At 45.8% G+C, this 26,758-nt stretch overlaps 1 protein-coding gene across 1 annotated transcript in view; it reads left to right on the top strand.

The window, feature by feature from the left end:
- The window catches only part of LOC135386350 (cell adhesion molecule Dscam1-like), a 357,610-nt gene that overhangs the window by 172,785 nt on the left and 158,067 nt on the right, over window positions 1-26,758 (top strand). The window contains exons 32-34 of the mRNA XM_064616211.1: window positions 8,229-8,356; window positions 8,413-8,473; window positions 22,019-22,273. Of these exons, the coding sequence (XP_064472281.1) occupies window positions 8,229-8,356; window positions 8,413-8,473; window positions 22,019-22,273 (444 nt within the window). The remainder of the gene's footprint in view (window positions 1-8,228; window positions 8,357-8,412; window positions 8,474-22,018; window positions 22,274-26,758) is intronic.

Genomic DNA, 26,758 nt, shown 5'->3' on the forward strand with positions numbered 1-26,758 from the left:
GAAGTCATCACAAAAACGAAAATATTGTGGCACTGGAAACGGTAAAAACAATAGGGACTTTTAGTAGATCGTAAGCACTTTACGAAAACGATATGATAAAGGAAGTTACCAAATCGGAGCTTAGCAATTCTGTTCAATTTTTTTCTTTTAAAATCAATCAATCAATCAATTCTGATGTCGCCCGCTTCAAAGACGCGCAGGCCGATCGGCTTATGTTATCGGAGCTGTTATCGTGAACACCTTCTGAGGTATTAAAACTCGCTAATATCTTCCTGAAGCAGTCGTTGAAAAAGTCAGCGAGCGGCGGGACATTTTGATTATCAGTCTTGTGCGCTATCGATATCGGCACATTCAATGCTCTCTATATTCCGAGTCACGGATATGATTTCAATTCACATGAAATATATACACTTTCATTTTGATTTCACTGACGGCAATTAACGGCTGGGATTTGAATTTACGTTTTTTTTGAAAATTGGATTTGGGTTGAATCCTGTTTCTGAAGAGGGATCTGGATTGAACGGCATTTTAATTGCCATTAGTCGATTGAATTGAATCACTTTCCTGCAGGGACATTTGAAATCAGATTGCGTCCTCTTGCTGCAGATGGAATTGGGCTTGAGTTGAGTCACTGATTCCACCTGAAATGCAATTGTACGGCATCGACGTGTTCTGTTCTTTTCTTTTTTTTTTAGCCACTGTTATATTGAAATTCCGAGGTTAGGCCCTATAGCTTACTGAGCCCCGACAACCAGATATTGGACGTACAGCTGAATTTTTTTTTTTTTTTGAAATGATGAGGCTTTTGACTATATCGTGTTTTGGCGCCTGCCAACATTTCCTTGTCGGTGCAAAGCGTTAGATGAAAGTATTTCAGTATCGCATCGCTTGAACGAGCCTTGGTGCCATCAACAACAACAACATATATGTTGTGACGATGAAGTGGGAGGTTTTCCACTGTAGGAGTGGAACGCTACCCCATAGCTAGGGGTCTAATATGAGTGATGACGATGAGAGATGACGGGAATGATCGAAGTGGCGATGGCGACGCTGAACGTGATCGTGATGGTGGGAATGTCCGAGGGCGCTGCTGGGGTCATAATGAGTCCTTTATGCCTGTCGCCTCAAAGAAGTCAACCACACGACGTAAGGCCGCCCTGGAGTCTGCCTTGGTGCCAGTATCATTAAGAGCGTCGACAAATGGACTTGTTTGACAGAAAGAACAAGACTGAAAACTATATATAATTACCGATGTCGAAAGAGCAACAACAACAATTATATTTTGACTATGAAGTAGGGAGGTTTCCTACCCTATATGAGTGGGACTCTAGGAGTGGATGTCGAAATAAATTACAACACGCCACTCAGAAGCAGCAATCGCGTTGTTTACAGACGTTTCGACCGATCATCATGGGCGCCGTCATTTTTATGGTCACGTGTATCGTTGACTTTTAGAATGACGCATCATCATAACCTGTCCCGCACGCACTGCTTTCATCTCATGTGTGGCAGGGCACAGAGTTTGCAACGTCCGCAATTAAGCGTTATTTGTTTATTTTATATTTATTTTGTCTACTTATTAGTATTATTTATCTTTATATACACATAGGGTAAGGCGGGGCAAGATGAAACAGAAATTTGGAAATTATTATGAATTTTTATTTTTCTTGTTCTTTTTTTTTTTTTTTTTAAGCTAGCGATAGGTGTATTCTGAGGGGTCTAGAGCTTCCGAACTGTAAATGCAGAACGGACGAAGCCGGTGTAAGGTAAACAGCGAAGAAGAAATTCAGAAATGCAGATTGCCCCAACCCTCCTGGCAAGATGAGACACGCCGTGGTAATGAACTATAAAAATTAGTTTTTAGCAGTCGAAGCAGAACGTGGAAGGAAAAAAAAGACAACACGACACGTTCTCAAACGTCGTCGAGAACGTGTCGTGTTGTCTTTTTTTTCCTTTTTTCTGTTCCGTGTCTCAGGTTTTTTTCGTCGTTTTTAGTCCTACTGATACTGAGGGGACTCAAACAGGGGATTTAAAGAGTTACTGGGCATTTGTCGAGTCTGATCTGCCAGTAGAAATGGCAGCTCGATGATTGCTGGATCATTTGCCTTAGGGCACCCGAGAAAAACCCAGCGGGGATTCGCAAAGTTCCGTTTTCTTTTCCCGTCTCTCTGAGTCGACAACTGTGGTTAGGTAGAGCATTTTTTCCCCTTTGATTTCACGTTGCCACCGCGATGCGGTTGCGGCTGTGAGTCGAGTATTGAGGCGTGGATAGACTGAGAGAGGGCAGCGGGAAGAAGTGGAAGACTAAAAGCGTTATTATGCGTGCTGGGTCAACTTCAGCAGAAAAATATCCCGACATTAGCTTGGAAAGTCTGTCCGCAAACCGAAAGAACACCTCGGACAGCCGAGGCATTCCATCCCGCTACCTCCCAGTCTTGACGATGACCTTGGACTTTGGAACAACAGTTCAAACGTTGAACGCGTGTGCTTCGATCTGATTAATTTTTCTCATATTTCGAGTTGAAGAGTCAATTCGTATTGCGCTATACGACTGTGTCAAGAATACTTCTTTCTCTCTTAAAAAAACATGAAGCTGCGTCTATCTGTCGCGAAACTTATTATTTACACCATTTCTCTACAGATAAACAAAAAAGTATAATGGACGACCTCAGCCCCCACGTCACTGATTACGTAACGGCGCCGCGCAAAGCATACTGGTTTTGCACTGTCAGCGTTATCAGCCGACGCCAGAGCAAAATATAACATCGAACCGGTATTCTCGTGGCGTCACATGTTTGTAGACACCTGGCATACAGAACTCAAATAGCAACAAGCAATGTCGAGAACGCAAAGAGACAAAGGATACTGTGCCAGGAGCGACGTGAACGAAAGTCACGGAGTTATGTTATTTGTACAATTCTTGAAACATGTCTCGTGGAAGAAGGCGTGAAGAAGCGGGTTGATTCATCAGCGGTGCTTCTTTTCTCCGGTATCTTGAGGACCACGCGAGCGCCCCTACAGGTAGTTGGAGAGGCGAATATTGCGGATTAAAACAATAAAAACTATATTAGATTACGACTCCAGTGATAAATAACGATAATTACACGTTAAACAAGTAGGGGAAAATCAGAATAAATACATAAACGAATTCCGGACGGCTTGGCCGAGTGGATTCAGCACCACGTAGTTTGTCCAAGGTCATGCTCAAAGACTGGCTTTTCTAATCCCATCACCGACTGTGCTCTAACGGGTTGTCGCTGGGTCTCCATTCAAACGGCACACTAGTTGCCGGAGTCACCTCAGAACCCATACTAACAGCAGTGGCGGATCCAGGGAAGGGATCTCCCCAACCATCACGATAAGCATTAGGTTTCCCCTCTCTCGCTTCGACAAAGAAACCGCCTCCCACCCCTAAACTGAGGGACCGGATCCGCCACCTGCACTAACACCCACATCGCCCAATCCTCTAGTCTGTACGCACGCCTCGTATCCCAGCGACTCTCCAGCAAACCACCCTCGGCGCGCCCCAGAACAAAACCCACCTGCGTGGTACAAAGGACCAAAACCGGCTTTGGAGTGGGATCGCCGAGTTCGCGCCACCCGCGCGGTGTCCCCCACTTCTGTCATCCCCATCCAGCGCCATCTATTGGACTCGGAGATAACCTTGTCCGGCGCACCTAAGGTCATTGGCGCCGCAGCGCGTGCGCATAAGCATTTGGGAAAAAGGTCCATTGCCCCTCGGTGCTAAAATGGAATAAAAAAATAATAATACGTTTATACGCCTTAGCGGAAGGAAAATGGGAACAAATTAAATACTTGTCTGGCAACCACTTTAATCTTGGCAATCAAGCCGTAATTACGGCGTAAAAGCAACTGTAGCCCGGCTCGGAAAAAGTGCAAGCTTCGCAGAAGGAGGTATTAAAACTTTAGTGCTACGCGAGCGGCTATCATTGTTGCACTTAGCGAGTGATTATGCGTCACATGCTTTCATGTTCCCATCTAGCGGACGGGAGCTAGGAAACTATAAGCGAAAGATTACGCGTGCTATTAGCATATTGCATGCTCTGCTTTAACGCTCACGCTCAGTTCTCTATCACTGTTTCTTTCAGCTGTGGTTTCAATCAATAATGGGACGCGAATGTCCCACTTGCACACGTACTTTCACGTGCAGGGAATCGCTTCGGAATTGCACGCGTAGAATTTCCTGTATTCTTCCGAGTTGTGACAATCTGTTTGGAACAACAATTACGACTACTAATAACCAGGGAAAGGTAACGGAATATTTTTCGTTTCCGTTACCAGCTCCGTTACTGGCCCTTATTTGTTTCTGTTTCAGTTTCGGTTACCACCATTGTCGCGTTCGTTTCCGTTACGTTTTCGTTTCGGTTTTCGGTACCCCCCCCCCCCCCCCCGCTTTTTGTTTTCCTTGTTTCTCTTCTTTCCTTTTTTAAAGCTTTGAGGTAGTGACAAAACCTAATCCCTCTACGTTCTGAAGTCTATTTTGACGACTCCAGGGATACATGATCTTGTACCTAATCCCCTGGTGATTCACCTGGCAATATGAATAGGAACGGTTTTCTGACGAAGCTGGCTATTGAGAAGCAAGGCCAGGCTTGGAACCAGCCTATTGTACAAGAGGATAAATGACAGATTCGCGAATTCCCGAAAAAAAAAAGAAAAAGAAGAAAAAGGGGTTAAATTCCAGTGAGCTGAAAATCTCGGCACGGCGGGAAGCGTGCTGGATATGGCTTGACGAGGAAGGAAAGTATTTTGAGCACTGAGTAGCAAATACCGAAAAAAGTATTTTAAATACATTAAAAATACTTGTCGCAAAAAAGTATTGAGTAGAGTACCAAAATACTGGAAAAAGTATTTAAAATACTGTATTTTGAGTTCGTACTCAAGATACGTACAAGTCTGGTTTTCAGGAATGTTCTGGCGCTTGCAACTTACAAGTCACCATAAGCGTATAAAAACTATGCTTCTTCTATTTACTGTATACTACTTACTTATATGCTCCAGTTTGATAGTTCATATTAGTTTTAGTTCAGTTAATTTTAGTTTTCTTCATTGAGTTTTATTTCATAAATTTACACATGATACGGTAAAGAATTGCAATAATTCGGGTCCTGCGGTACCCGAATTATTACCGTAAATTGCTGTCGTTTCCGTTTCTGTTTCAGGTATTCTAAGTGTGCGATAGCCGTTTCTGTTTGTGTTACCGCTACCCTGTTATATTTCTGGTATAATACCGTTTCCGTTTCTGTTACAGTTTCTGTTACCTTTCCATGCTGTTAACTGCTCATGAGGCATTTATACGAAGACGTCCGGCGGTTTCTAGGTGTACTTTACATCTGATTCGTTCGCACGTTCGCGCCATCGCCGATTTTTAAAAAAATCTATAAATCTTCCGAGTTTACCTTCAGCATCATACATTGTTATCACTGTGCTGAAGATAGACCATAAGCCAACAGACACGATGAATAAATCTTAGTTTTAGTTTCGTTAATGTTGTAGTTAATGTTTGTGTTGTAAGAATTGTGTTTAGTTGACGTTCAGCTAATGTTGTTTTAGTTATGTTTAGTTATTTTAGCGCATATTTATTCACTGTCATCGTTCGAGCGCGGATTTTCATGCAAATGCATTTTTCTTTTTTTTCTCGATATGGCTTCGTATCTGGACGACGAAAAAACACTTTTGGCCGTGGTCTGGAGGGTTCGGTGGTGCATATAAATGCATGTTTGGCACGTTATGGCATATTCCGCATGAAAATGCACGCATAGTGCATATTTTGCCATACTTCCAGATGGCCAAGTGCGAGAGCTTTGTTCTTCTTTTTGGTTTTGGTTCTTTAGGCTTTGCTGGCTTCGGGAAGCGTTTAGGTATACTTTCGCGAGAATTGCGGTCAGAACAGAATATTTTCGATGTTCCGGTCTGATCTGGTGTTCAGCGACCACTCTGGCTACTCCGCTGCGCGAAATACTACCCGCACCCGCCTTCGCATGGCGTCGGAGAGTGCGTTCGCCGCGCGTGCATAACCAGTGAACCGTACTTTGTTTCTCCACTTTCTTTACCGTTACGCAAGAGGGGCGGCATTCGCATTTCAGTTTGCACTGTGGGGAAGTAATAATAGTAAGAATAATAATAATAACTTTTTTTATTCCTTGTCTTTCAAATCCAGATACAAAGCAGGCCCGCCTAAACAAACAAGCGGGCAATCTGAGAGTACATCCTGTTAATATTGCAAATAACTGTGCTCCGGTACCTCGTTTATTGCGCAATATGACCGCACTTAGCAACAACCATGATGTTGACATTTTTTCGCCTTATTCCTCTTTTACATCGTCCCTTCTTAACATTAATACTTTTGACTTCTTTGATATTCCTACACTTTCCCCATGTTTGCTTAATATTCTTGATGTTTTCTTTTGCTTTTGTTTTGCTATTTCTATTTTGGTTTGTGTATTGCTTCCATGTTAGAACTGCCATTGGCCTTGTTGGTGCACCATCCGGTAGACCTCACGGTTGTTGATGGGCACCGTTCAAAATAAATTATTACTATTATTATTAAGCCGAAAGGCTTGTGACGCTGGGCCTGGAGGCAATCAACGGCGAGACAGGTAAATACACAAGTTAGCTAGGAAATACAAACCAAATACAACTTGCGCGGTACATTAATTAAGCACAATAATATTGTTGACGCAGTAACCTTTTCAAATCTTTAAAAAAATAATAATAATAATAATTCGGGGCTTTACGTCGCGAGACAACTGCGATCACTGTGGGGAAGTGCCGAAAGCAAAGCCTTCAGCTGCATGATTTATATCCGCGGCGCAAGCCTTCTTTATTGTGTGCTCCTGAACAACGGCAGCTTCATTTTACCGTGTGATACAACGCTCAAATTGTGTCCAATACGCATTCGATGCATTAACTTCATACGAAGAACGATTAAAAACATTGCGCATATTCACAGTTTTTACTGCATATTTCGAATATTTTTGGTGCATAGTTGCACGCATATTTCGGGAGTCTTTAGTGCATACGCATGGGCGCTCAAGTTATCACCCACACTTTATCTACACGTCCAGGTTCGAAAGCCATCGTGATGGATAAGAGCCACGCTGCTGCAACGCTATAGGTCTTCTACATTAGCGGACATGGATAGGTGGGGGTAGATAGGAAGTACTGTCCTGGTAAATTCCATTGAAAATCCCATTGCGTTTGCGCATTGCTACTGTGTCTACAGGCATAATCATATTTGTGTACAACTCACGAGCGATTCGGTCAGCTGTGAAGCCGATTGGACTAATCACTACCTATTTCAGGGGGCTCTGTTTATCGCACGTGCGTAGCAATTCTATTTATCAATTGTTTTGTCACCGCTTCCGGCTGCCGAGATAAATCTACAATACAATAGCAGTTGCATAGTAGTATAAGAGATAAACTGATGTTCTGAGGCTGGAACAACATAGAGGGGACAGATACAAACAAAGCCTCAAATTGCCTAAGAAATCAACGATGAAAGATGAAAGTCACTGAAAAGGTTAGCCAGCTGTAGGGATCGATCCCTACAGCTGGCTAACCTTTTCAGTGACTTTCATCTTTCATAGTAGTATTAGTCGAGGCAATGATACAATGAAGGGCGAACACAACACTGGGGCTAAAATCGCAGAGTTCCAATCTCCCTGCTGGAGCCTTTTCATAAAGAGCCAATGTTTGTTGGTATATCCTTTACTTCCCAATTCTTTTTCTTTCCTTTTTTATTTATTGTATTCTTCTTTCTTCAACTTCATCCTTCTTCTTTTCTTTCTTCTTCATTCTTTCCTTTTATTTCTTATTTTATTCTTCTCTCTGCATCTTCATCCTTTTTCTTTTCTCTCTTGATTCTTTTCTTTTCTTTTTATTTACTTTATTCTTCTTTCTTCAACTTCATTAATTTTCTTGTTGTTGCGGAATAGCAAGCCGACGTCCCGTTTGGCTGACCTCTCCCCCGTTTTTCCCCCTTTCGTCTAATAAATATACCCCCCCCCCCGCTCCAATGTTTTATCAATAACGGTGCCTTCGACCAGCTTCATATCTCGCCACCATGTGCTCGAATCGTGTCAGAGTAGACAAGTATGGTTTCGACGGCGTCATGACGTCTCATTTGTTGAAAAAATCTTTCCACGAGAGGGGAAAATGTCGGTTCTTTTTCTAACCCTACTATCGTTGCCCTTCTCCCCGTGCAGTTTACGACGAAGAGATAACGCCGTACGCGACATTCCAGCTGTCTCCTTCCAAAAGCGGTCGCATCGAAGATGCCGAAGAGTTCAAGACCTTCACGATACATCACGGCGAACCTCCCTACATGGCAAAGGTGAGCGAAGACGTGTCATCAACTGACGCATGATGCTCACCGTGCAAATATTTCAGGGGAGTCTAGATGCCCCATCGACCTGTAGCAAGAACGGCAAAGAAGAGTTCTACAGCCACGGTAAGAGCGTTATTCCTGATACAGTCTATTCACACGAGCGACATCCTCACGGGATATTCTAGTGGAAGAAAAAGCAAAAAAACACTGCTTACAGAGACCAAGTTCCGTCCCGTGCTTTGTGAGCATTCACACGGTGCAGAATATCGGGCATGGCGTACTGCGCATTTAGCAGACGACACTAAGCAGACGACACCGTCAGCGTGTTTTCCTATCGTCTGCTACGGAACATCTTGTGATTGTGTAGCAGGATGTGCCTCGCGTTTAGCAGCGTGTACGTGAAGACACGACCTTGAGCGCTCGCGCTCACGTGAGAGCAGAAAGCTATGACGCTTTTCGCATCTTCCGCTTCTGGGGGAATGTCGCTCGTGTGAGTACACGGATACTTCATCGGGAGGAATATTCGAGAAGCTAGCGAGTTTTAACAAGATTGGAAGCACACAACGAAAACGGGGATTGTTAGCGAAAATGATATAAGGTTTCCGTTTCTGTTTCTGATATCTAAACATATTCTCTATTGTTTCCGTTTCCGCTTTTGAAGTAGATATTTCGCATGGAGGTATAAAAAGAGAGGAGGGGACAATATTCTCTCACCGTCGACCATGTTGTTAGGACAATGCGGATGTTTCGGTTTCTTTATATCACTGTCCGTGACGTCATACCGTGAAAAGCGTCGGCTAAACAAACCCCAAGCGGACTTATGAAGACAAATCTACAGCACTTCCACATGTCGCCATGACACTTGTTGACGAGACAACTCCAAATTGTTTCGGTTTACGCTCTCCTGACAAGATGGTGCTGCTATCCCAGTGTTCTATGCAAAGCCGACAGAACTCGCTTCACATCGGTGTGCTTCCGCGATTGAGCCATGCCTCCTCCTCACTTTTTATAGCTCCATGATATTTCGTTTCTGTTTCCGTTTCTCAGCTATTTCTGTTTCGGGTTCCGTTTCCGAAACAAGTTCGGTTGTTCTAGCGAAGGCACCGTGGTATAGACCTCTCCCTGTTTGTTAACAAATGACGTCATAGTGTTCGACAGCGCCACCAATTTGGTAGAGTTGAACTAGGCTGGAAGCTACTCGTAGGGGCGAACAAGGCCGCGCCCGAAAGCCACGGTCTTGAGAGCATTGTCCCTAAGCATTGTCCCTGAAAAGGACGCGACCTTCTGTTCTACTTTTCTTTCAATAGGAGGCAGCGAACAAGTGTCAATTCGTGGAACCCAGCCCTCCCCTACCGATTTGTTTCGGTTTCAGTCTGTCTACCAACGTCATGATGACGTTTCTCGGGTAGAGGTCTATTGACGGCATCACACTCCGTGTTATGCTTAAAGTTCGAAAAAAGAATACAAGAAGGTGGCCTTCCTCGAGCACTCATACTTGATTGGAGAGTTGGACACTGGATACAACACGACAAACAAAAGCGAGCCCGACGCCGGCAGTCCCGATTATACGGCTTGACACGGATTGCATTGGATTGTCTAGTGCGGACTGCACCTTCACAGCCGGATGTGAAGTACGAATTGTACATGCATCACGGTCATCGAACACAGACGCTTTCGTTTAATTAATAATAATTAATCATAATTGGGAGTAGATTTACACGTAAGGCATGCGTTTAGTTGTAATTGACTGTAATACGCTGTGAACACCAAATGTAAAAAAAGCAACTTGTGGGATTGCTAGTTCAGGAATAACTGTGGTCCTAAAATAGGTTTCCTATTATGGTTACTATCATTTGAATTCTGTTTCAGTTTTAAGTTTCTGGTAATGGCAAAGAAAATATTTGTCTCTGTTTCCATTTTCGTTTCCAATGGAGTAGATGACCTATCCCCGTTTACAAACAAATGAAGTTAGATGGTACAACAACGCCGCCAACTTGGCAGACTGGAACTACTATAGCAAAAAATCAATAAGTCGCAAGAGAGTCACGTTTAAATGTGGCTTCTCATATTGTAAGATTTTGTGAAATATAATTCTTTATATATTCTTAGTTCCACAACACACATGTTTGCTGGAGTTGCCCAAAACGCAAATGTCATTATCCGACCTCCCATAGCGATCCTATGGATGTCCAGACATTCAGGACATTCGCGACATTGCAGGGATGTCCCCGGGATATTAAGGGTTTGCTGGGAACACGGAACGCCCCCGAGTTGAAAATGCTGGGAAGACCTTGCCCTGAAGGGTAGGCAATTTGAGGTGCCCTCATTTTTTCCCACATCTTTGAGTTGTTCAAGGAACCTAGCACGGACCATTCATTTTCCCGATCAACCTTTTTTTTATTTTTTTTATTTTTTAGTCATCGGGTCTTTTTTCTCAATCCAATCCATTCTTTTTGTACGGCTGCAATCTCAACCCAAACGGTTCCATACAGATATCGCCATTCCGCTGACCACGACAACGAGAAGGCGAAGGAAACAAAAGAATTCATTTATCTCTCCTGTGAGCATGGAGGAGTACCGATTGTCTAAGAGTCCCATTTCCTTTCTGGGATCGAAGAAATCTAATTACTCGCGATGAGTGACCTTCGGGGGGAAACCGATCGCCCGCCCGCCCGCCGCGCAGCGCTGTGATCGTCGTCTCTTTACGCTGGCTACCATTCTCATTCTTTTCATCTAATCTAGTCACTTCTCTATATACCCTTAGGTTTCCTCCATTGTAACCCTTTCAGCTTTGTGTCACTTTTTCGTTTTCTTTTTTTTTTTTTTCTTTTTTCCGCTGCTGCCGTTGGTTCGATAAAGTCGTAGATGGATGGCAACCGCTCCTGGGGCGGAAAGAGCCCTTAATCGGGGGCCGTGCTCCATTAACCGTTCCGTGCGCTCTGGCATTCTTCACGATTGCGAAACGGAATTGCGCCCCTGCCTTTAGTGTGAAGTTGAAATTACAAAAAAAACACGCTGTCATGACCTGTGGGTTATAGTTAGGGTTCCGTGTTTTCGGTTTTTATTTTTGGCCGGATTCGGCGTATGTTTTTTCGGCGTTTACTGATTTTCACGAAATCTGCATTTTTCGATGATTTTCCTGGCGTGTACATTCGATTCCCTGCGATTCCCTCTCTGTAAACGTCACTTGGGCAAGGCCAATCAGTAAGCTCCCTTTGGTGCGGACAAGGCCAATCAGGGAGTGGCAGAGAGACGTTGGCGTCCGACCGCCGGCCGGGAGTGATGGCGTCTGCAGGCGGTCGCGGAGAAGTCTGAGATCGCCTAATGGAATGCTGTTTCTGGTTAGCGTCGTATGTGTGTGTGTTTGTTTTTCTACTTTCGTGTTAGCGCCGCGAAGCAACTGTGGCTATGAGCGGCGTACAGATGAGGACAGATGGAGAGAGGACAGCAGGAAGGAGTGGGGGACAGGGGGGGTATGTACGTGGACAACTAGGAGCGTAACACCGTGTTCCACGGAACATGGTCACGTCAGCACTCACACTGGAAAGCGAAAGTCGGCGTATTTGCCGAGGTATTTTCACTTAGTACGCGTATATAATGCGGTGCGAACTCCAAGCGGACGACCCCGGTGGCAATCACCTGCGGTGTGCTCCCATTCGTATGCCTGGCTTACGTCATCGTGATGTTACTATCGCTGAGGCTTCCTTAGCTGCTGAGGGAGTGCGAATCCTTAAAAGTTGTTTGTTTAATATTCATGTGACAAGTAAGCTGTTTTTGGAAGAGAAACTTGGCAAAATAGACTGTGAAACAGCACTCTAAGAAAAAAAGGAGTACTTTTACTCCTTTTGGGGACTAAATGCATTGCCACAAAAAAAACCAGTCCCTTTCGGGAGTAAATGCACTGGAGTAAATGAATGTCGCGGAGTGGAGATTGCATTTCACGCGCTGTTGTAAAAGTCCCAGGTACATAATTGGTGCGCATGCATGAAAATACTTTGAAGCAAGCCGTCAACCGTGCTATATCGAGTTACTATATAAAATCTTGCGCCATACATAGGGCACAGTTTGCGAAGAAAGATGCGCTGACTGTTTCTTACTCTGTGTGGCTGGAAAATTGCTACGTTGGCTGAGTTATACAATCTTATGCAGTTTAAATTCACCAAGGGCACATATTTACGTAGACATTCAGGAGACCATTCACAAAGTCCAGTGAGGATTTGCAGTCCTGGGGAGTAAATGTCGGGTTAAGGGACTAAAATGGGGAGTAATTGCAATCTAGGGGAGTAGAAGCTGCAATTACTCCCCGTTTTACTCCTTTTTTTTTTTTCTTAGAGTGCATGTCGAACATTATCGTATCGGTCTCATACGCACCTTTCCGGACGCGATTGTCCCTTTAAGCCTTGCCGAACTCTGTATAATATTTTGTGTGATAATATAATATGTGCCTCATATGGATCAATCGTGATCAGACAGGAATGTGAACAACGTAACACGTGCTACGTGGGAGAAGTCCGACGAGACTTTTAAAAAAATACATGTGCTGACTCACAAAGGGTTAAAAAACCTTCGGGGAAGCCGTACTTATTAAGGTTTCCAAGAAGTTTGAGATGAGACATCTTATCAAAAGCTTTCGAGAGGCCGATAAGTAACGCGTCACTCTGACCTAAGTTATTGAAACGTCCTGTACAATCACAAGTCGCCTTTTTTGCGTTATTCCAGGAATAAAAGCTGCAATTATTTTACCAAATATTCGCTCGAAGCATTCACGGTTAGGGATTTTTCGACTTATATCCCGTTTATTGCGTACAATTGTAAGTATGACTGGCGTACAGGGTGGTTGTCCGTTCCCTGGGCCGGATTCAGGAGCAAGTGCGGAGCAAGGAGCAACTCAGGAGCAAGTGCGGAGGAAGGAGCAACTCAGAAGCTAGTGCGGAGCAAGGAGCAACTCAGGAGCTAGTGCGGAGCAAGAAGCGACTCAGAAGCAAGTGCGGAGCAAGGAAAAACTCAGGAGCTAGTGCGGAGCAAGGAGCAACTCAGAAGCTGGTGCGGAGCAAGGAGCAATTCAGGAGCAAGCGCGGAGCGCGGAGCAACTCAGAAGCAAGTGCGGAGCAAGGAGCAACTTAGGAGCAAGAGCGGAGCAAGGAGCAACTCAGGAGCTAGTGCGGAGCAAGGAGCAACTCAGAAGCAAGTGCGGAGCAAGGAGCAACTCAGGAGCTAGTGCGGAGCAAGGAGCAACTCAGGAGCAAGAGCGGACCAAGGAGCAACTCAGGCGCAAGTGTGTAGTGAATCTCGCAGCACCAGCGAGCGAATTCACTGGGCCTCCAATAAAATCCAATCCACTTCCGTGTTCTTAATTTGGCTGACCAATCTGCAAATTGTAGGAAAGGAGAGATTCCGGTCACGCTTCAGATCCTCAACCGAAGTAATCGCCCTTCCATGCATTGCTCTCAAGTCACGTTCAAACCCAGAGACCTCTCGACTAAGTGAAAGGGAGATCACGGTACTGAACTGATCGTAGGAGAATGTACAAGTATAGTACAGGCGTATTTTTTACGTAGCATATATTATGAAGCGGCGTATGTTCTAATTGTGTTACCGTACTACTCCGTCGTAAAAGGATGTCCACAGAGTGTACATTCTAAAGACAGGTCGTGGTGGGCTAAAGACAGCTGTTGGCACCGTCACGACTGTAGCTGTATACATGATGATGAAAGGATGACAAGATGATGATGATGATGAGGTGAGGGACTGATGTATAGGCAGGATCTGTGGCTATAGACCTCCCACGAAGATTGGCAACTTTATGGATGGGCTCGGAAATCACGTTGCATTGTAGCTGCGTATCTCGAACAGCCTGGAAACCGCTTGTAGCAAACAGAGTCGCGGAGATACGGTCAGTGACGTCACCAGATCAATAGAGGCACCGTCCAGGACATGAGAGCCCCGGCATCATCCTTAGTAGGGGAACCCCCTTGCCTTCGTCGACTGGAAGATGGTCACTGGAGGCACGGTCCAGCGTTGTTGTTCGATAAGGAAGCGTGGCCTCCTGCATTGCGGATGTCTACAGAAGCTTCACCTGAAGTTAGCAAGAAGCAAAGCATCTCGCTGTTTGCCACGGACACGCCGCAGTCAGGGACCCACTTTTCCAAGTCGACCGCTTCAGTTCATTGCACACAGAGCCGTAGCGATGCGGGGACGAGAGGGGCAGCCGCCCAGGGCGCCCTCGCCAGAGCAGACGCCGAACGGCAGGCCCTGGCAGGTTGTTTGGCTCTGATTGCACACGTTGTTACGGGTTACATCATGTGTGCAGAGGTCTGTCCATAACTGCAGGAGATCTCAAACGAAACGGAACGAGGAACTGCCATCCGATGAAATAGAAGCGGCGGAAACCTACTGGATTGTGTTGGCACAGCGGCACTCTTTTGGATAGCAACCTGCCGCACATATAAGTCGCTTCAGAGCGCATCGATATTTCATGACGAAGAAGGTATCTTACGTATGAAAGGCCGTCTGCAGTATCGGGGGACTCGCAGAGCCTCTGAAGCACCCCTTCGTCATCCCTCCGGATCATTCGTTTACTGCGCTTCTGTTGAGGCACGCTCACGTAAGACTTTTGTACGCAGGAGTCCAAGAAACCTTGGCGCAAATAAGAGAATAATACTGGATCATCAGGATCATCGCCAGGTCATAAAAAGGATCTCACACCGGTGTGTTCTTTGTCGCCGAGCGAAAGCTGACGCCTGCGCGCGCGCACACACACACACACACACACACACCATAGTACGAGGTAGCGGCATCTGGTGAGTACGATGGAAAGTAACCGTTCTGAGGCAACAGACAAACACACGCAACACAAGCCTCAATGTGCCTAAAGAATATGAACATCCACTGTTCATCTTCAGGAAATATGTTGCTGAAGAGGGAAATTCTTCAGTGTGGGCGCTTCAGGGATATTATTGTTGCGTGTTTGGACTGACCATTGAAACTACTGGTGAGGCAATCTCGTGACGCTTTGGAAAAATGGAAATTCAACAAGAGGAAGATGTAGGCTTGATAAACACCTGGACTCTGATCCATTCCGCTTGCGGATGCTAAGGCAAATAATTGAAAATAGTAATAAAAATAACTGAATCAAAATACATGTGACCCTTATCGGTTACAGGTACCGACAATAAAAAGTAAAAGCACTTAACCAAAAACAACCTAAACGCGAAGTGTAAAAGACTTTGTCCGAACCGATATCTCAGTGTGGGAAATGATATCAGAGGATCCAGTGCACACCGCCTAAGCAGTGAACGCCAAGCTCCTAAGAAGGGAACTATGAAGTAAGGAAGAAACTTACATTGATAGAACATGATTAAGAACGCAGAGGGACAGGGACAAACACACACGGAAGCTTTCAACTAGCAACTGAATTTATTTGGACACAACACTAGTCTGGGCAGTCCCGGGCAACAAAGACGACCTCCAGCGGTGACAGGTTGACTGGCCTTTGACTCACGTTATTGGACAAATACCGTGAATACCGTCCAATAACGTGAGTCAGAGGTCAGTCAACTTGTCACCGCTAGAAGTCGCCTTTGTTGCCCGGGACTTTCCAGACTAGTGTTGTGTCCAAATAAATTCAGTTGCTAGTTGAACGCTTCCGTGTGTGTTTGTCCCTGTCCCTCATATTCTGTCCCAACCAACACGCTCTACACCTTCTCGCACTCCTTACATTGATAGGACAACAACGTCTCTTTGTATACGTCTTTCCCTTGTTTCGGGATTCCCTTCCATCATGTACAACCAGCTAGCCTGCATCGCATCTCTCCTCCAAAGTTATTAAAGACCCTTAATCCCTTAATGCCGTATTGACTTCCACCATGAATGAGGGCATAACCGAGGCGTCGAATCCACACCTGACGTGCCCGTGACTGCGCACTCCGGTTTGTTTATTAATTATCGCGGCGCCCGTTCAATAGGGGGGTTTAGACGGATTACGAGAGATTTAGGAGATTAGAACGTCCTTACGATAACAGTCCCGTAAGCAGGGCCGAGCACCTGATTCCTTTGCAGTGGCTGACATCACGTTGCTGGTCTTAGATTTGAAAGCTCTTTGTCTTTTGTTTTGTTTTTGTGCAACGTTTACGATGTGTTAAAGCTACTTAATTTGGTGGTCGTACCTTGTCTAAAAAAAAGTGCACAGGGCGAAAGGGGAGGTCTCACTCTACCTAAATGTGAATAAATTTGGGCTAACATTACAATCTGTCGGTGTTTTTCCCGCATCATGGGCAGTGTCGTAAGGCAGGCTTCACCTCATGCAAGGAATCGTCAGGTGGAGCCCACTTTCGAAGCAGGTGTCGTTCATATTCGGCGAATAGTCGGATACTCGGAAATCCAAATATTGGGTATTCGATTCACGAATGAAACTACTTCGAGTGATTGATATTCGATTCGAATTCGAGAATTGGGATATCCGCACACTCCTAAAAATGAGGGATTCCGTGAAATTATGTGCCGAACGAAGGATATTCCGCGATGAATTCCGGATTCTGCTATAATTTGTTTTAAATCGCGGAAACCCCGGGGCCTTATAATCATGCGTAACTGAACGAAAATCGCCGTTATGTATAGGCAATCAATGTTGATGTTGAACACCAAAGCATAGGTGTCACAGACGTTCGTAGACCAAAGGGTCAGGCTTAACCGCCGTTGGTGGGCACCAAAGTACAAATAAATAAATAAATAAATAAATAAATAAAGTGAATGAACGGCTGCGACGTGACGGGCAACTACACTCTTAAAAAAGGGTGTACTTTTACTCCTTTTTTTGCCACATATATAACACCCTTTTGGAGAGTACAATTACGCTGAAAAGGGTGTCTCCTCACTCCCTCAAGGGAGTAGCATAACACCTTCTCCCTGCCGGGGAGTAATATTACTCTCCAGTAGGAAGAAAGGTGTTATGCGACTCCCTTGAGGGAGTGAGGAGACACCCTTTTCAGCGTAATTGTACTCTCCAAAAGGGTGTTATATATGTGGCAAAAAAAGGAGTAAAAGTACACCCCTTTTTTTAAGAATGTAGCATACCCGCACATATAATTTGATTAGCGGCCTATTTTCGAAACGCACAAGTTACGGCAACGCACTGCACTATGAAACTCCTCTAACGTAAAGAATAATAATTGGGTGTTTACGTCGCGAGACAACTGAGATCATGAGCGACGCCACAGCGGTCGGTCTGTGGATTGCTTTTGCCCACCTGAGGGTTCTTTAACGTGCGATGAAAGCTCATCACACGGCACCCCGTATTTAACGTCCCTCGCGGAAGACGGCGTGTCTAAGCAACTTGTACCCTGCCACCAAGTTGTTGGCGTCCTCGGCCGGGTTCGAACCCGCGATCTCGGGATCAGAAGGCGAACACGCTACCGACTGAGCCACCGAGGCCGGTCTCTAACGTAAAGAGTGACGTGTTAATGTTGTACGTAATACACTTTACGTGATAAAACCTGCATTACTTCCTGCGTTGTATTTTGATTCAGAGGATGTAATAGCTATACAGCTCTTGCAATGGAGCAGGTAGCACCCAGGGTGGGTTGCTGAAAGTTCCAAGGTTTACTTTATTTTACTAATTTATTAACTAACTAACTAACTCCTTCGGTAACAAAAGGTAACCAAACCCAACCGTTCGCCTGCGGGACATCGACAGAAGGGACTTCCTCAGGAACGATTTTTACGTCCTTTCGAGGTACAGGGGCTCCCTGTAACTTTCACTTTTCCGGTGCTGCGATGGTCAGCTGGACGGGATGATCCATTCTGTGTTCACATCTTGCTGCCTCACATCCGCTTGCCTTTCCATACGTGCACACGCACCTGTCACTTTGTTTTCCTCCTCCCCGGAACGGAGAGGCGAGGAGGGTTCTGGCACACGGACACAGCGATCTCCTGGAACCCTCCCGTTAACAGCTGCCGCTGTAAAACAAAGCGGCATTATGACAAAAAAATCAACAAAATAGTGCCCGGACTGAATGTTCAATAGTACGTTTCCTTCGTGTTCCAAAAATCGTCTTAAAATAGTTTTACGAAAAACGGAACACTTTCCTAAGATCTCGAGACGTGACCAAAACGCGGCACTCATTGCCTGGTACACACTGGGAGAGACTCGAAATATTAGTTAAGAGGCTACGACGCCTGTGTTCTGGCTGATAAATGTAAAACATGATTATTTGTGTCGATGTGAACCTGCAAGTCTTATGACAAGGAGGATAATAGATATAGCGTAGAAGATGGACACCCCGAATAGCGAAACTCAGCAGTCATTTCCGGCAGTGAGGTGGAAACAGAGACTGAGGACCTCCATCGCGCTGACTTTAGAGCTAGACGCTGTGGTATGTTCAGTGCTAAATAGACCTCTACACGAGAAACGTCATCGTGACGTTGGTAGACAGACTGAAACCGAAACAAATCGGAAGGGGAGGGCTGGGTTCCATGAATGGCCACTTGTTCGCTGCCTCCTATTGAAAGAAAAAGAGGACCGAAGGTCGCGTCCCTTTCAGAGAACATCGTAATCCCCCCCAAGACTGTGGCTTTCGGGCGTGACCTTGTTAGCTTGAAGCTACCGCCGTTCTTCAACTCTACCCAATTGGTGGCGCTGTCGAACACAATGTCGTCATTTGTTTACAAACAGGGAGAGGTCTATAGACGACTTTCAGTTTACAAACATGTGACGTCACGATAAGACCGGTTAGAGGTTATATTTTGCTGTGGTGAGCAAGAAGCGGGAAAATGCGGCGGCTGATAGTTCCCACCAGCATGCTTTGCGCGGTGGCGTTACGTAATCAATGACGTAGGGACGCAGGTCGTCTATACCAGGTCCCCCAAGGTCGCCATTTTCCCATGTATTGGTCCCTATCCCGATGCGTGCAGTGCCGGAGGCCGCCCTTAGATACCCCATTGTTACCAGACGTTGGCTTGCGTGGATTGTAGCGCGCTAAAGATCCAGTTGAAGCACAATCCAAGCCAGGCCAAGTCACCGAAGGAGAAATGGACGACTGCAGCGCCTGCGGCGCCTGGTACGACAGGTACGCTATGTGATGCACGCAGCCGTGCACTAGATCCTTCCGATCGCTCAACACGTTTAAAAACGGGACCAAAAAGTGAAACACGACAGAGAAAGTTGTTATACGCGTTTTATTTGGACATGTAAAGACTAGATTCATTCGCAGAAACAACAAAAACATTTTGCCGCTAAACTTAGCGCGCTGAAGTGATCCGGAACGGCAACAGTGGGGTATCTAGTGGCGGCCTTCTTCGTTGCACGCTTTTCCGAGGTGAGTTTGGGGGACCTGGTCTATACACGTACTCCCTCGCTGATGTGACTTTTACCCTCTTATAAAGTGCCGCGTGACGAGATGATGCAACGCAAGTCGCGTCCCGTTTTTCGTGCAACAGAGCGGCCCGAAAGAATGACCTCAATAGAAAAGGACGCCGCATCGCCATCGCCATCACCACGTTCGATTGATTGCGCTCAGATGAATAGAGCGCACCATCTTTTAATGAAGCCTTAATGACAGACCCTTATTCCTTCTAATGGATGGGTAGACGACCGACTGCGTGGCTTCCTTTGTTGTAAGCCCGATCGAAATTTCTCTCCAACGATGAAACAACTCCAAATGAACGGCGATAAAGAAAAGAAATGCTGGCAAACGTCGATGGAGAGATGGGTCTATTGAGGGGATAATACAGAGTTTTCGCGAACCGGAGCGGGGCAGGCGGTCGCCAGAAAGTTGCGAATCAGCGCAGTGTACATGTTGCGCCATCTTTTGTCGAAAATAGAAGATTAGGAGACACAGACTTCCGAGGCACTGTATATATGATGGTAACCGCATCGCACGCTCCTAAAAGAGAGCTTGACCCACATAGCACGCCGAAGGCCAACCATAGTTTTTGATAATGGTATCACTCCGGTTTACTATGACTTGATTGACACACGTAAGCATATTAACAAGAAATACTTAGACGTGAGGAGCGCATGACTCATCCCAAGGGCGCGTAATTTCCCTGGCCGGCGCTGGAGTCAATCAGACTGCGCGATGCACTCGGACCTTGACGGAATATACTATGATGAGAAGTAACAAGTGCTGTACAATTTGGACCAGCGAAATACATTCGCTTTCTGGTTTCAGCGCAAGATGTCACAAGGCACCAAAATTGATTACAGAAAACTGACATGACTTCTTTTTTTCTTTTCTTTTTTGTGACAACTTAAGAGTCATACACTTAAAGGCTGAGAAACCATCCGGATCATAGCCGAAGCTAGTGCGATTCGTAGAAACATGTCAAACATAAATATATGACACCAGTGTACACTGAACCACAGAACTGCTACACTAAAAACACGCAAGTTACAACAATCCTAAACAGAAGGGATATTAATATAGTTGGTTAATGCACGACAGTGCTACTATAGACAGGTATCTATGTTGGTTCATGATCAGCACTCGGAAGTAAGTGCCTATAATTTAAAGTTCTTAGATGAAATTACAGACAGCGGTAAGGAGTTCCATTTAATTACGCCTTGGTGTTGTAAAGTTCGCATTCCATGCTCGTTCGATCGATGTTGTACTAAGAGATGATGCCTTAACACAGAGCGGCTAGTGCGAGTTACGGAAGAAAAACGAAGACCTGGAACTAGCCCTTCAGTAATAATACATTTCCTTATCATCAGTACAGTCCTCTCAAAACACAAAATGACGTTGCCCATGAGGGAGAAGATGCTGATGTTCGCACGGGCGGCCCCTTGAGATTGACTACGGCATTTGTGGATGCGGAGAGCATACCTGTCATCACTGCGCTGAAAGTAGCGGCACTCGTACTCAGGGTTTCAAGGGTGGCCGACAGGTAGCAGCACGATGCCCGTGTGAAACTAGAGACTAGAAGTAAGTGAACAAGGACTGTAATAAAGGAGAGGATGGGGAGGAATCTCCACTCTTTTGTACTTTCCTTGGTCGGAGGCACAGTCTAGCAGTATCACAAAAGTAATTCAGTGTATAATTTACCCGCCTTACTCTATATTTATTTTCAGTACCCTTCAGCGTGGTACTCTTACACTTGAAAGATGAAAGTCACTGAATTAGCCAGCTGTAGGAGTCGAACCCACATCTTCTGGATTGCCGGTCCAGGGCTCTACCAATTGAGCTAAGCTAACACGCCTTCTCAGCGACTTCCAGGGTGCGTCGTCTGAAGGGACAAACCAGCCACTCTCTCTCACTCATCCACCTTTCACTCTTACATTTTGCTCACTCATACAAGCTGGCTAACCTATTCAGTGACTTTCATCTTTCATCGTTAATTTCTTAGGCAAACTGAGGCTTTGTATGTATTTGTCCCTTCTATGTTGTTCCAGCCTCAGAACATCAGTTCTGTCATGCTCTTACACTTGATTTAATCACAGACACGCATCATCGTACGTAATGAACTTTCATTCGTTGAGGTGCTATCCTCCTGACTCTCTTTCGATCTACGCTTCTTGATTACCTGGTCATGAAGACAGGTCACGTGAGGGTCCACGTGCGATGGCTCAGGTCAGGACCCCGGACACTTTGTGTTGGTCAGTTTTATAGCGAGCAAAGCCAGGATATCCAATCTTGTACACACGTCTTATTATTATTGCGCTTTTGCTCGCAGCCCCAAATAGCCACAGCCTGACGTCGGGCTCGTCCAATCAAGACGAACTACTTCGGGCGTACGAGTACGCCAGACGCCACGGCGGCCCACTCGGGGGCGGACCAGGAACAGAGGTTCACTACGACGCCGCCGGGGGCGGAAGTCACAACACGACGGAGTCCGAAGGTAGCACCGACCCTGGCATCCGACAGTTCACAGAAAGCCCGCCAAGGCCAAACGAGAGGCGACAGGCCGCCTGCATCACACCTGGTTCAGGTATTGTGAGATTCTATTAAGTTTGAAGGGACGTTGACGCTCTGATGTCTGTGGTTCATTGTATCATGCACGCATTGGAAAACAATCCGACGTCTTGTACCTGGTGACATATGACCACTTGAAGAAAACTCGACGTCGAGGCCTGACGACATAAGGTCCTCGGCCATTCGTATTGGTGGGGTATTCACTTGATCAGCTCATTCATATTAATCCGTTGGCATTAGAAGCCCCGTTTTGAAGAAAAGCCGGCGGGGCGACTGGTGGTGGTGGTGGTGGTGGTGGTGATGGTGGTGGTGGTGGTGATAGGGCTTGCCGTTGTCGGCCTCACGTATGTGGGCAACGTCACGACTCACGCCCTGGGGGAATGTGCGTCCTGGGCCGACTTCTAAGGGAACTGTGCCGACATATGTCTGAAAGCGTCTGAGGAAAACCTATGAAAAACCCCAGACAGCACAGCCGGCACCGGGATTCGAACCCGGGTACCTCCCAGTCTCGACGTGACATGGCCAGCAACGGGGTGACTGAGTTGTCCTTGTACAGAGCGGCACGTGACGGAGAAGAGCGAATCAGGCTGCGCTCCGCAAGCGAAATGCTTAGATATTCAATAAACGAATTCTAAAGATGAGCGCTGCTTCCGCAGCTACCGGAACTCTGACGACTGACGTCAGCGGGACGTCACTTCCTTACCGGAGGAGTGAAAGGGCCTCGCTCAGCGGAGAAGATACGCCATGCCTGCGCGTCACGTGTCATGACGTCAGCCATTTCACAAGTGCCAACGCCACCTAGATTGAGAGGGCCTGCTCATTGCCTGCTCTCCCGCTTTCGATTAAGAGTCAGAATTCGTCTGCTACTGCGATTCACCGTTCTGAGAATTAAAAAACCCGAAAATGATAGCAGCTGACGTAGAACTTGCAGATATACATATTTAGAAAAAAAGCGCGAGACGTCTTCCAGAAAATCAGTTCTGAGAAAGATTGAGACCGTTTTGCGCTTTATTTCCATATTTTTTTTTTTTTTTTCATTTAGTACGCGGGGACGTTCAACCACTACTCGCAGACGACGGTGGTTCGTCATCATGGCCACGACCGCTGAAAGCATGTTCGTGATTGGCGACGACATTTGAAAACAGGATCCTCATTGGCTGACTCTTAATTGTTACGTCATGGCGACGAGTCAACAGGCTTTCTCTATCTATAGGTGGTGTTGCCAGGCCGACGGCGCTTCGAACGCCTCTTTCGCTCGCAGCGAAAGTCCGCAGTTTGCCACGTTTGCGTGCAAAAGGCCTTCCGAGAGCTTTGTGATATTTGTTGAAATAATTAACGCAAGGACAGGTGCTACTATAGCGTTGGAAATTAGCTGTATGTTCGCTCAAAGTGTGCAGAAAGATCGTTTGAGAGAATGATCATATATAGAAGGTCGTCCCAGGTAATATTTACATCTTGATGAAAACACGAGGAACATAGAGTACAATGCAGCATCGCATATAGGCATAATACAGAATAATAACGTGACATTTACATAGGGTCACTTCCATGCTCCTTTAATATGACCGCTAAAAATCGAAATACAGTGGCTCTTGTATATAACTGTCTTATCGGCACATCAATTAGTACAGTGCAGGATACCTAACTCTGCGCCGGCGAATATATACAGCGAAACATTAAGATAAATGCATACAGCAAACCTCACAACCACAAAGCGCACAAGTCAGTACAGTTCATACACAGTTCATTACACAGTTCATATACAGTTCATTACATGCCACATCTCCGCAAGCGACATGCAACAGCAAGACAGCAGAGTATTTACAACAAAACCTCACACATAGAGATGCAAAATTTCCGGAAATTTTGGATCGCTCGAAAAAAACACTGTTTTTTTCGGGTTTTCTTCCGAAAAATTGAAAAAAAAGGAAACAAACGCGGTTACTGCTGAATCGAAGCATTGCCGGCCAAGCCACAGCATACAATGAGCTAGAATCTTTAGTAGTGTTCACCCTCTAGGCATAAATGCAGAGCAGAGCATCCCATGACACTGCTGTCTACTCAGCGATAGGTAATTAGAACAACCCGTCCACTCCGACCAGAACTCCGACATTATGTGAACGCGATGGCGATCGCTTGGAGCAGCCAGACGGAGCTCTAACTTGGTGGCTGTTGGCGGATTAGAGGCACCTAAGGCACTGTTGGCGTGTTAGAGCGCATCGAAGGCACGAAAATTTACATTTTTTTAATTTTGTCGCCTGGAAATTTTGGTCAATTTTTCCGGAGACGAGGAAAAAAACCGAAAGAAACTGTTTTTTTTTTTCAAAGTTTCCGTTTTTTTTTTCGGGGCTTCGCATCTCTACTCACGCACAAAAATAATACACTATGTACAACGGGAAGGCATTACCCCAACAACGTGCAATAAAACTGCAACAGTACATGCAACAGCAAAACTGAAAATTTATACAGCAAAACAAACGAAAAGAAAGTACATTATGTACAAGAGCAAGGCATCAGCCCAAGTAGTGCAAAAACCGCAACAGAAAGATAAACTATACGTGCTACAAAATAAGGATTTTCAAAACAGCATCTTATGAAGTACAATATGTTTCTGTTAGGGAGGAGCGCCTTCCACGATGGCACATCCATCAACGACACGAACAGAGGGATGCGAACGCCACACAAGACACAATAGACACAAGACAAGTTCGTAGATGAGAAACTAACCTTATCTCTTACAACAACACCCTCACACAACACTCTCTTTTTTTTATCTCCAGTTTGGTGAAAGGCATTTTAACGCCAATCGAACGAGCCATGTTTTTATGAGCTTCGTTCTCGCAAGGACAGATTGCTAAAGGGCATGCCATGAAACATCACTTCAAGTAAACAGTAAAAAGTAGCAATAGTAAGTGCCAGTGAAAAATAGTAAATTGTAATTTTTTTTTTAAAGTAGGACAACAGTTTGAGAATAGAAGCGCAATACAGAATTAAAAGAAAACAATTTCTTTTTGTGTTCGTTTGCTTTATTTACTAATGCACTCTCCCCGCAGTTGCGAAGAGGGTGGCCACGAGCCGCAGCGTAAACATTACGGATAATACGAGGGGCGTTCAAGTCAAACCGGGACTTTTCATTTTTCGCAAAAGTAAAATGAACTTACAGGCGAGAAATTAGTTTTATTTTTCGACGTAATCTCCAGCTGGGCACTAACGCACCTGTCCCAGCGTTTCACGAGGGCTTGGATGCCAGCAGCGTAGAAATCCTTACCGACGCGTAGCAGCCATGATCGGACGGCATTCTTGACCTCGTCGTCGCAGGTGAAGTGGCGGCCCCCAAGGAACGCCTTCAGTGGCCCGAAGAGATGGAAATCGCTGGGAGCGAGGTCTGGACTGTAAGGGGGATGTGGCAGCATCTCCCAGCCAAGTTCCTGTAAGGTGCGTGTCGTGAGATGCGCGGTATGCGGGCGTGCATTGTCCTGTAGGAGGAGGACTCCTTTGGTGATGAGGCCCGGCTTTCCGAAACTGGATGTGTTCATGAATGATAGTGTTCAACGTTCCCACAGAAAGGTCCGTCTTGAGCCAGTTCGAGACATGTTATCCATCGGTCCTTGAGGATCAGGCGCTCCACAAGTTGGATGTTCTCAGGAACTTTGACACTGGGCTCTGAGCCGCCCCGGCCGGGATCGTCCTGCACTCATGTACGGCCGTCTCGGAACCGTTTGCACCACTCAAACGCTTTGCTGCGGCTAAGTGTATCGTGGCCATACTGAGCCTGAAGTCTTCTGTGAATTTCAGATGACTTTACGCCTTCATTCACGAGAAACTTCATGACAATTCGCTGTTCGATGTGCGCGCTCACCTCGTTGTCGGCCATCTTGTCTAGCACGTGTCTTCTGTTTTGCACAAACTTTGGACCACTACGTGGTGAACGCGGAGGCCTGTCGCGTGTGAAAATCATGAAAAAGCAGTAGCGGGAGCCATTCGTACACTCAGGAGACAGAAAGTCCCCGGTTTGACTTGAACGCCCCTCGTATTTTGACGCACATACAGAGTGTGGAGCAAGCGCATGCGCACAACCCAGAAAGAGAAAAAATTGGCAGAGTATAGTCACACATTCCATGTCTGCAAAATAAGGACCCCAGTGCCACCAGATGCAGTATAGATATCTTCAGGGCGCTGGGGACGATTTCGTCGGCTGCAGTATGGGAGAAGTGTAATCGAGATAACAATTCGGTCGTCTCCTGCGTGCACGTTTTCGTTGAAAGCCCGACTTACCGCCCTCGTCTATATCTCTCGCTTATGTGCTCGGTATGGAAGCTCTCATCGAGCATCCAAATGTACATTATATATTCCTACAGGATTCACCCACGAAGCGGTCATCATACCGCGTGGGGAAGTGTCCCTTCTTTAAATGTCCTTTCTCTCTTAAAGGGACTATGAAACGATTTTTTTCTTCGTTTCGTTCGAAAGAAGACATTTTTCTGAGTCTAGAACCGAAATT

Source organism: Ornithodoros turicata, chromosome 2 (genome assembly GCF_037126465.1).
Source record: "Ornithodoros turicata isolate Travis chromosome 2, ASM3712646v1, whole genome shotgun sequence".
In the NCBI taxonomy this organism is placed as follows: domain Eukaryota; kingdom Metazoa; phylum Arthropoda; class Arachnida; order Ixodida; family Argasidae; genus Ornithodoros; species Ornithodoros turicata.